Genomic DNA, 12,406 nt, shown 5'->3' on the forward strand with positions numbered 1-12,406 from the left:
GGCAGGATAAGAGTGAATGGTGCTATGGTTCAGACAAGCATCCATTTTCGCAGTTTCACCCTATAGAATGTCATGTGTCATGGTTACTCAATCCCATCAATATATTAAAATTATCACCTTTCATTTCCATATCCCAAGAAATAAAATGGGGCTACTTTTTTTTGTGTGATTAGAAGAGACCCAAAAAACTGTAAAGAATTTGAGTAGACAACATTATATGATGCACTGAAAAGACACAGAAAAATAATTGTCCAGATTGATAAAACAGGAAGTTCTCATTATTAAAGTATTTTTTAAAGAAGCAATATATAGGCATCATTGCTGGGGCAGTGTGATGTAGAAGCAAAAACATGGGAATTGAAAATAAAGTCTGGACTCTGCCATTTATGACCTGTGTGTTCTTGAGTAAATTGCTTAACTTACCTGAACCCCCATTTTCTCCCCTATAAAATGGAGGGAATAATAGGCATCTTATGGAGTTTTTATGAGAGACTAAGGGATATAATACAAGTGTAAGTGGCTTGTTGACTGTGAAACACTGTACAAGGCAAGCAGTACCTTTTCTCCAATGCACCAGGCACTTCTTGCTATATACTGTGAAAGGCAGTTCTCCTAGGACCTGCCAACTTGTATTACCATTATTTACTTATGTCTAGATTAGAGTGTCTCTCTCAACTGGACCCCAGGCTTTCCTGGAAAGCCTGGACCAGCTTCTGTACATTCTTGTAACCTGAAGTCCAAGAACAGTACCTGGCTAAATATTTGCTGAATGAATGAATAGGTAGATGGATGGAGGAATTAATACATTTCTTGCAATCCAAAATAAACACCTGAAAATAAATTTTTATGTATGCTCAAACTATGTTCATAGGAAGTCTGTCACTGAGAGAGGAAAATTTCACATAGTTGTTTTATTTTTTGTCATTTTAACTTACAGTAAAAACATACAGTTGGTAAAATTGAGGAGAAAAACCAGACTGGGTCAAATTTCATGCATTGGTTTGTTGGTAAAATTGGAGTATATCAATATTTCTTACAATTCTGTTTTTAGACAACACTATTGACTTTACTTGGTGATTTTTTTTCTAATAAGTTCAAAGACTTTACCATAAGTTATCTCACTACATTTGACAGTATGTCTTTGAAGTTACTACTTGGCACAATTTATCATCCCCATTTCTCAGATGAATACTGTAAACAAAGACATGAATTGCCTTTTCCAAGGTCACAAAACCAGTCAGTGGATGGACTAGAAATAGAACCCTCTTCACACAAAATTCATCATTCTTTCTGTTAGTCAGTGTTCCTTTCCTCTTCTAGATACGTAGGCATTTCATGGGCTGAAGTTCAGCCCAGCCCCCTTCAGCTGTTTATTAAGCAGTATTCAGGTACTGTAGTTTGTAAAGTTACATTAAGAATCATCAGAAATTCTGATGAGTGCAAGCAGAGAAGTGCATAACATATTAATTAATGTAAGGATAGCTCTCTAGGTTAAAGTAAAAAAAAAAAAAAATCCCACTAATAATACTAAATTAAGAACAAGTTGGTTTCTAGGTTCTGACAATAAACCAAAGCTACTTTTGTGGATTCTGCAGCCAACTCTGCCCTCGGACAATCAAGTCATTCCCACTAAAGCCAGTGAGAACCACATGTATGCACTTGTGGGCACACACTAGTTCTATATTTATGGATGTTTGTTTAAATTTCACAAAATGAGAAGTATTTTGGTTGGTAGCAAATACAGGTCTGCTTACAGCCAGAATTAAAAAGGTGGGCCTCTGCCTTAACACACATATAATGTAAATAACAAGTTCTAAAAACAGAGGACAAGTCCTGTATCATTTGCTACAGGGCAGAGAGATTAACTGGACTACTGAGTAATGTAAGGGCATTTCATAATCAGTTGGCACTTCACACGCTTGTGCCTCCCACTGACCCTCCCAGTCTCGGCCCCACTCATAAAGTCACCTCAGGAGAACCTGCCTGCCATATGAGCTGAGCAAGTCCTTGCACCTTATAGGAGAGAGTTCTGAACAAATGAAAGGACCTTTGGAAACAACAGCTACCCACATCTATAATAATTGAGGACTAACTCCAAAGGACTTCAGAGCATCACTAATAGAAGCAACAAGAATTTTATCTATTGTCCCCAATACTTCTTTCCACCAATCAAAATACTTTTGGCTTAATCTTAATTGAACCTTAGGATGCTCAATAAATAGAGAAAAATTTTTTACCCATTTCTTTAACTTATAAAGTAATAGTTTCTTTGTTTTAGAATGTGTTTGAGACTAATATACCGAGCTAATTCTATTTCCAAAGTTTTGAGGTTTTATCATTTTTTTCTCCAAATAGAGTCATGCTTAATATAACCTTCTATGAAAATATTTTAGATCTCATTCTCCTCCTCATCCCCCCGCCTAGATAATCTCTCCATTTCCTCCCAGTTAAGGAAACTGAATGACTAATGAGTGACAAGCCGGACAGTCCATAGAAACAATGCGCTGTATAATCCATGAGCCACTAGGTCTTCCTATGTGTTTAAAGGGTTAGGGGTGGAGTCAAGAGTCTGCAACGACAATCTTTAATTGACCAAAAGGGAAATGGCTTCCTAAATGCTCTTTTTTTCTCCCTCCCTTGTTCCTGACAATAAGTAATGGTACAACTGTTCTAAAGTATTCCTCTTCAGTTTTATTCTGTTTAATTCAGTCTGTCATTAGAAAGGCTCGCGCGCTTTCGGCTTGATGATTGCTCTCGGTGGGAGGAAGCAGCACGGCTGCAGACTTGTGTTCTAGACAAGCGCTCCTTTATACAATGACGGGGCCTGCCGTCTAAATGAAAGGCTCTTTAAAGAGCAGTGAGGGACTCTTTTAAGCAGACTGCTACCATGTGCTTGTAACCCTCCAGCATAACTTGCGAGGATGAGACGACAGTGTGTTCTGCTGCAAAGAGGACTATTGTCCTTGTTAGCCTCAAGCAAATTGAGCTGTGTTTTCCTGCAATAGAGTAGCATTTCCAAAGGACTTTCCAACAGTAGTTCCTAAAATTTCTGAATATGATAAAAGGATTAAAATAAAGGGCTTAGAGACTGTGGAATTTAGAACTCTATCAACCCCTCACCCTAAATCAACACCCCAAACCTCAAAATAAAAGTTGAAATCTTGTGCACTGCACACTATTTTGAGGAAAAATAATAAACAGTGGGTTAGATAACAATTAAATGATTGAATGCATATTAATAAACTTGAGTGTTCATTAACTCACAGAGGCTGGGTTTAAAAATTTGTGACAGCTAGTTTCTGATACATTTGTCTACGTGAGGAAAAAGAAGAATAATCATCTAAAACTATTAAACTTATTAGGATTTAAAGGATTTTATTGTGGCTCATTTTTAAGCTTACGAATGTTTTGGCTTTTAAAAAGAGAAGACTATATAACACAATATGCTTTTAATTTTTTATATGTGCTGCGCAGGTCTGCTTGGTTAGTTAAAGGGCTGATTTACATTTTAAATCCAATCTGTAGATGCAGTCAAAATAAATAGCTCTGTTTCTCTATACTTCATCTATAGAACATATATAATTTGAAACAGATAAAAATAAAATAAGCCAGATTAATATTTTGGGGGCAAAAACATGTTTACCAGTTCAACAAAGCCAAAATGTACCTAAGGTAAAGGTCAAAGAATACTTCATTCCCTGCTGAGCAAATGCTCAGGAAGCACATTTGTCTACGTTTTCCTGTCATAACAGGAAGAGTGTAACTTCTTCCTTTCCACAATGGCTTCGGTTTTACCTCCTAACTCCAATATTTTCTCCCTCAGGGCTTTCCAAATCAATCCTTGCAAGACAGAAGGCAGGAGACTGTCTCGGTTGTAGTTTCCAAACAGTTACATTTGTTGAAATGCTATTTAAATGTTAGTGCTTTCTTAAGCTAAACGGTTCCAATTTAAAATTAAAAGACCAATTTTCAAACATTTAGATTGGTTCTCTTATTTCTATTAATGGTCCAACATACTTCAAGAGAAACACAAATACACATTGCATATTATGGAATTTTAATTTACTTCAACCTAATTATATTATTTTACTAGAGCTATTATTCTCAGAAAAAATAAAAGTTTCCAAATTGTCTCCAATAAGAGTACATTGAGACGTAAACTTCAAAAATACTTTCACCATAATAATTTTTGAAAGAGCTCCATTTTAAATGAAGTAAGTTATAATGTCAGAGGAAATTGAGACTGCAAAGGACATGACTTTTGAAACAATTAGCAACATGTCTTTTAATCTACAGTTTGGAAGAAACCTCTCGGTTTATGTGGTCTATTTATAATGCTAATATTTTTAGTGTTGGTTTCTCAGTAATACAATGTCACGCGTAGTTTGTGCAGTGGCAAAGCTAAAGGTGACTTGTAGCAAACGGAATGGTGTGTGCACGCATTCATTGAGGTGAAAGGGGCCATTCACTGTCAACTTTCTACCCCAAATGTTTGAGATATAATAAATAAAAGCATAGGAATTTTAAAAAATTATAGTTTTAAACAAAATTAAATGAAATACAGAAATTAGAACTGAAACAATAAAAAAAAAAAATCCTGAAGCCCTCAAGTACAAAGAAGAGTTTATTTCTTAAACTGACAGAATTCTAGAGGGGACAGTTATCCTTTCCTTTGTGAAAATTTGGGCTTCTCTTAGATTTCCTACCAAAGGAAAGCTAATGAGTGAGTTTCATGGCAGTTGGGACAGTATCTTTCTGGCAGTAAAGAACGAGATCTAGCTAGCATCAATATCATATATCACACAATCTATAGGATACCTAGGTAAGTGTGTGGCGCACTATGGTGATGATCCAATTATAAAGCAGAGAGACCATTTGTGAATTGTGTTCAAATTGCTAGGAATAAAAGAGAAACGAATGGCCTAATGTCATAGCTGTTAAACATACATTTGAGCACTATGGCCACTGCATTTTTTTTATTTGGAAACTCTCAAAAGTACAATTTATGCCATTTTTCCCTTCTGGTTTTCTTTTTCAATCTCTCCCATCACCAGTAATTCCACCTCTCTGAATAGATACTTTTTCCCTTGGTGCTTTTAACATTAATGAAAGAATGATTCAACTTATACGCATGGGGAACCTTTAAGTAGCATCCCCAGTATGCATAACATACTTTATAATTCAGTTCTGAGATTTGAATTACATTACATCCTAATATATTATTATGTTACTCCCCAATGTTATTGATATAAAATGAATTTAGTATAATTTCTAACACAGGTATAGGAGAGGCAGTCAGCTGTTAAGAAATGATACTAAGAGAAAAGGAATAATAATCATGATGAGGTTCTTTGCAGCCTTATCTTGGATTTAAAGATAGAAAAATCAACACTTTTGCACTGATTGAACAACTTCACTAGATCTGAAGCAGGTTTCAGATATTCTTTGACTCACAAAAATAACTTTTCTATAATGGTTAAAATAAAACTGACAAGTCTGGATGGTCTGTTTGTGGAAATGGCAAAAGCAGTGCATTTGACAGTGTGACCACATCATTCTGCTCTCCAACTTACGGTTCAGAATTCATCACAAAGTTATCCTCTCAAAGCAATTAAGTTGTATTTCTCAATTATCTTGTTACATTTTAAAAAAGTGAATCTATCCAATTTCAACAAATTTTATATTAGGTTGTTAGGCTGTAACTCTAAAAGTTAGAGCTATAATTAACCCTTTTATTTACTGCTATTCTGGATATCACCTTGAAGGAAAGTTACGTTAAAAAAATCCCTTTGAAATTTTAGCTAAAATTCTAATAACTGAAAATGGTGGAAAACAGGAGTAAGGAAGAATTTTTTTAAGTCATTTAAGGAAACTAATACATCTCTTACTATTTTTCAGTTTAGTGCAGAATATATAAAAAGTCAGTCTGTAGAAACTGACAAAGGCTGCATCTGCACTAAACACATTTTTCCAGCTTTTGTTCCTAGCCCATTTTTTATAATTTATAAGTCATGTAAAGAAACTGAGATAGGGACATAAGGAGAGGAAAAGTTAGAAAATCTAACAGCTATGAACTCTCAATTCTTTTTAGTCATAGGGGGATTATCCTGTTCTTAATATCCTGTTAATACAGGAGAATGTTGCTAATTGTCTTTAATTTGTGCTCCAGTTAGTGCACTGATAATTACATGAAATTTTGTTTGCTAGTAAAAACTATTAGTGTGCCAGATCTGATGAAAGAAAAGAAAACTTAAGGCATTTAAATATATTTTTTCCTTAAGTTACTATTTTAAGCCCTGTGTTATTTGAAAAGAAATTCCCTTTACAGTTAATTCAAATATTTAAAAATCTTTTTATCAAAAGTCACACAACTAAATTTGGGTTTATCTCTCCTATCCTTTCAAAGTAGAAAAGCTGGACATTTTAAATACAAACATACTTGTTAACAGGTTAATTTTTATATATCTTTTTTCTTACTATAACAGATATAACAGATTTCTAAATATATTCTGTTTGTAAAAAGAGTCATACAAAGACAAAACTCATTTAAAAGTCTGACTGCTTTAGGAGCACACTTAAAAATGGGTATCATATGAAACAGGGTAAGATTATAATTGCCTAATTGATGAAGATACTTAAAGGGTAAAAAGAAAAAATGCAGATGGAGATTGAAATTGTAGTGTCAGTGTAAATTGGAAGCTAAAAGTGATACAGTGGTGATAAACAGTGCAACAACATGGATGGACCTTGAGAGAATTATATTAAGTGAAACGAGTCAGGCACAGAAAGAGAAATACCACATGTTCTCACTTATTGGTGGGAGCTAAAAATTAATATATAAATTCACACACACACACACACACACACACACACACACACACACACACACACACACACACACACACACACACACACACACACACACACACACACACACACACACACACACACACACACACACACACACACACACACACACACACACACACACACACACCCCGGGGCTGGGGGGAGAAGATTTAACAACCACAATTACTTGAAGTTGATATGACAAGCAAACAGAGGGGACATTGGTGGGGGGGAGGGGGGGAGGGAGGAGGGAGGGAGGTTTGGGTGAGGGGCAACAATAATCAGCCACAATGTATATCGACAAAGTAAAATTTAAAAAAAAAACAAAAAAAACCAAATTGGTCAGTAACATATATTTGAAAATAAGTCTTACAAGCATAGAATTTAGCAAGCTGCTTCTCCCCATCCTTGTCACAAACCCTGCTCTGCAAATGTCCTGTGTGATCTTTCCTTCCTGTCCACAAACCATCCTCCTGCATTAGCCGGCTCCTGCTCTGGTATGATTCTCTAGCCCTTGTGAGCTTCTGAAGCCTCCTTTGTGTTCCTGCTCTACTCTCTTCCATTTTTCCTTCCATGTGCTGGTACTCTTTTAAAGTAAAACCCTCTTGGAATAAAGGTTCAGGTACCACTCACTCTCTAGTTTGCAACAAAGCACAGGAGTTGTATTAGAAATTGCATTAACTGTATTAGCTAATGGTTCAAAGAACATGCCTCTTCATAAGAATAGTTAATAGGTATACTTATTGAGCTGTGCTAGGTGCTTTACATTTCTCACCTTATTTAATTATCTTAACAACCTAATAAGGTAGGTACTATTTTTTAATCCTCACTCTACTGAGGAGAGGACCGATGAATCTTAGAAGGGTTAAATAACTTGCTGGAGGGTCACACAGATACTAAGTGGCAGAACTGGCACCAGAACCAGATTTGTGTCTCTAAAAACCACGCTGTTAGCTATGTTGTTATACTAGATGCAGAATGATGTAGTTGAGAAAAGCAATTACATAAAACCATGCTCTTAGCCATTATATTATCCTGGATGCATCATGATGTAATTGAGAAAAGCATGTTTTGTTTTGTTTTATTCTGAATATGAGAGATTTGGGCTTAGATCTCGGCCACTTGCTAGTATTAACTATAGGATCCTGGGCCAGTTATTTAGAATTTCAGAGGACCTTCAAAGCTTTGCACGATCTGGGCCCTGCCTAAGGTCCCATTTTTTCTCTCATCTCTCTAAAGTCATACACCAGGCTCAGGTCCCACTGGCCTTCTTTCAGCTCCTCAGCCAAGCTCTTTACTTTCATAAGGAGCTTTGTAAACACTGTTCCTTCTAGGATGTTGCATCTGCCTAACTCTGACTCATCATTAGCTCCCCTATTTTGGCACTTCCTCATAAGAGCCTTTCTCTGATCCTCAGTGGAAATAAAGTATCTTCTGTTATTATTTCATTACACTTTGATATTTTCATTAATAGCATATATAAATGAAATTTTATTATATATTTGCATATTTCATGTCTGTTTCCTCCCACCAGGGATCTACAAACTATGGCCCACAGGTCAAATCCAGCCGCCCCTGTTTGTTGTCATAAAGCTTTATTCGAATACAGCCACACTTGTTTGTTTACATATTGTATATGGCTGCCTTCACACTAAGCTAAGAAGTTGAAACAGAAACTGTATGGCTCACAAGGCCAAAAATATTTGCTATCTGGTCCTTTACAGAAAAGTTTGCTCTCCCCTGCAGCAGAGAATAAGCAGGATGAGACTCTTGTTCACCACTAAATCCTTAAACGTTAGGCACACTACATCTAGTAATATTTGTTGATTTAATCAATAAATGAATTATTCAGCTGTAAAATGGATTTAATAAGGATTAAATAGAATGATATATATGTAGTTCTTGGCACATAATTGGTAGCTACTTTTATTAAGTTATCTGAAAATTTCTGTAAAATAAATTGACAATTCATAATTCTAATTTTACAGAGTAGCTTAAGAAATCCACCTTATTTAGGTTAGAAATTAAGAAAGAAGTTTTTGTAAGTTTGGAAAATCAGAAAAAAAATCTCTAAATACACAAAGTTCTTAATTTTTACCCTCCCCTATGTAATGTATACAATTGGAGTTTCTGAATTTTAACGGTTCCTTACTTCCATTATGAAAGATAGTTTTAAAGTTAAGACAAAACTCAATTTAAACAGTTAGCCACTCTGTTTTACAACAGGTTTATTTCTCAGTGATACATAACTTATCACATCATATCTGTAATATTTCATTTCACAGTTTAAGTCAGTATTTCTTTTTCTGGTCAAAACATACCCTGTTCTGTGTATGGCCAAATAAACAAGTGCAATGGCAGAGCAGTCTTTCACAACTTTTAAGAAAAGGTGACAGTGGGCCATTGTGTGAGGTTCTACTGGACAGTCTACAGTGCGGTCAGCTTTGAAAAGGGCAGAAGAGCTAACATTTTTCTTTTCCAGATGTGAACAGACAGTTTGAAGGAAGCCCAGGTTAGGGGTGCCTCTGTACTTGCTTCCCAATATGCTGTTGCAGATCTGCTGGTTTTGATTGTTAGAAGTGACCCACATATTTCAGGTTCTCTTTCAAATGGCTCTTACAACCACTCTCATAGTGAGAGGTAAGCATGATGAACATTTACATATAAGATGCTGCTAAAAATTGTCAATAGCCATTTAAAATGATCACTGAAATATATACTAACGCATGGCAGTTTTTGATTTTACTAATTCCGTTCAAGCATATTGAATTAAAGGGACTACTGTACCTAAAGACTGAAGAAAAGAATAAATAAATCCTAAATTCTACAGAATAAAACCAAGAAATCCATCTTCAGGATTAAAAAGAAAAATAAGTCAAACTAAGCTGAATTTAAATAATTTTTCTTCTAAAGTTATCATGACTTCTAACACCGGTGAGAGGAACAGCAATTGTAGATGCAACTGTATTTGAATTAAGAGAAGATGTTCAATTATTAGCTCAAAAGTATGGTGTTAAAATTCTTGTATCCCTGTGTGAATTTTGCGTTCCTTTTAACTTGCTTAATGTTTCTTCTATCTTTGTAAGCAAAAGGAAGGTACACTGAATCTCATGAACCTAAAAATTACCTGGTATTATTATTAACAAAGTGCAAATGTTGATTCATATCATTTTTGACTGCAACCAAAATAGGTTCTAGTCCAAATAACAAAGTCTAAACAGTCAATGGCAGGTGATGTTTAATATTTCACTGTTAATTTCAACTGCAAGTTATAAACCAATTAAAAAAATAGTTGTTTTATACTGAGAGAATTATTGCTTTTTGGATTGACTTATAACAATAAACAATGTATATAAAAACACTGAAGGAATCCACCATAAATCTTAGCATTATTTATCCTTTAGCTCAATATTCAGCCAAAAATAGTTCAAGTCATGTGTGCCTTAAAATATATAATAATTTAAAGGAGCATAAACTTGAAAACTTCTCTACTTCTTAATGACTTATGGCTTTAATGGCATAAATAACAATTTCTATTCATTATAATTTACACATGTAGCAACATTACATTGTATACATGTATTGAAATATAAATCTGTACCCCATAAATATGTACAATCTATGTTTGAATAAAAATTAATTAAAAAACAAAACAAAACAAACAAAATAAATAAATTTTAAAGAATAAATCAGTTCTACTCTCACTTGTAGGGCCAAGAAGATAAAAAGGAACACTAAGGGAAATGAGTATTTGGGGGAAATTAAAGTCTGGTGGGCTGTCCCCAAGGCTGTCCTTTTAGCTTTCTTCAGTGTAAATGGGCAATAAGCAAAACACTCTTCTTTTCTATGGTCAAGGAGCACCTGGTTCTGCAGATTCCATTATCCACATGCAATGGATGGGATCCAGCAGCCCTGTCATTTTTCCCCGGGACCATTATTTGATATACAACATTAAGATCTGTACAAGCCACCCAGCTATCCTTACACAGCTTAATTAAATGTACTCTCCTCAAGTGTGAAGAAAAATAGTCAAATTGCAGGCATTCATGACATACAAGTCTTTAAGGCTGAATCGAGCATTTTATTTGGATGTGTAAAGTCTTCGGAATAGATTAATTCAATCATTCAGATATTACTACTGGAGTCCTAGACAAAAATTGTAACATCATCTGCCTCTATGTCTATGAAATTCAGAATTTAAAGAAAATGGCAAGAATTAACTGATAGTTCTTGCCTATATGTTTTAAGTTACTAATATCTTGTGTAGGTGTTTTCTTTGTTGTTGCCAGCACAATGTTTAAATGTTTTGGACGTATTTGAGTCTTTTTTACTGTGACTAGAATGAAAGCCATTTTTATACAGGATATTTAGCCTATATAAAAAAACCTTTAAATGGATGACCACAAGAGGCCTAGTTCTCATGAATATAAGAATATCTTTGTTTGATGATGCATGCAATGCAGCAGTGTTATGCTTATTAACTCTTAATTATTAAGCTATCCATGTCACACAAGTACAGCTCCCATTTAAAATCCACGTTGAAGTAAAAGGTGAATAATCACAAATATGTAAGCTGTATTTTTAACAGATAAGATGATTTTTTTTCTTTAAAATTAGAGACTGTTTGCATTTAAAGTGGCCATATTTAATTCACTAAAACTTCTCTTAATGAATGTTTACAAGGTCATAATGTTTATGTTTTCAGTGCCCTTAACATATCCAGGGAACATGTTATAAATGGTCTACATAAGTACTGTGAAAAGTTTACACCACTCACCTGTCTGTTACGTTCATCCATAATCCTCGTAATCTGAATCTTTTTTCTCCCCATAGTCCCCGTTTTTCTTCTCTCTCTCGTCCCTGAAATTATGTATTTTTTCCTTCCTTTTCTTTCTCTTTCCTGTTTCCTCCAAACAAATCTCCTTCTTCAGCACTTGCACAGCTCAGTTCCCAAATTCCTGCATTCGTTCCTGCTAAACAACAAAAGAAAATTAAATACCAGTCTAAAAGCAAGCCAGATTCATGAAGAACTATCATATTCTAATTTTATCAAAGAAATCAGTTATGATAGTAGAGCGATAAAATGAATAAAAATAACCGTTTATTAAAAGTACATGAGATATCCCATGCAAGAGCATATCAAGTAGGAATGGTTTGTTTTTATAATTAAAATAATTTCATAAGTCATTTAAATGATTAAAACTATGCTTGAGCAACCAACACTTGAAATGCATATTTTTTAGAGTTTCTTAATATTTTTTAATGAAATAAGATGACAATTTTCACCCTTCTGTTATGAAAAATTACCTAAATCAGAGAGTTAATGAACCTTTATGTACCTGTGTATGCTAAGTAGGGCAGCTAATTCATTTCTGAAGGGAAAACAATCTCCTGTTTTGACAGCAGAGGTGATAATGTCCCTCGTTATGCAAATAGGATGGACGATTATGAAAGTGTTATTTGATATATGTAAATGTCTAATAATTTAAATCTAAATCCTTTAATCTTATTTTTCAAAAAATCGTTGCTATGAAAACACTGTAAAAATAATATGGGA

The 12,406-nt window shown here is 34.6% G+C and overlaps 1 protein-coding gene across 6 annotated transcripts in view; it reads right to left on the minus strand.

Annotated features, from left to right (window-relative positions):
- MEF2C (myocyte enhancer factor 2C) overlaps positions 1-12,406 on the minus strand; it is a 164,831-nt gene that overhangs the window by 78,921 nt on the left and 73,504 nt on the right. For 5 of the 6 annotated variants that reach the window (XM_063087353.1, XM_063087359.1, XM_063087356.1 and 2 more), the window contains exon 3: positions 11,627-11,822. In XM_063087353.1, coding sequence (XP_062943423.1) covers positions 11,627-11,680 — 54 coding nt within the window. In that variant the 5' untranslated portion in view covers positions 11,681-11,822. The remainder of the gene's footprint in view (positions 1-11,626; positions 11,823-12,406) is intronic. The other variant, XM_063087355.1, reaches the window with a different exon arrangement.

Source organism: Cynocephalus volans, chromosome 2 (assembly GCF_027409185.1).
Source record: "Cynocephalus volans isolate mCynVol1 chromosome 2, mCynVol1.pri, whole genome shotgun sequence".
NCBI lineage: Eukaryota > Metazoa > Chordata > Mammalia > Dermoptera > Cynocephalidae > Cynocephalus > Cynocephalus volans.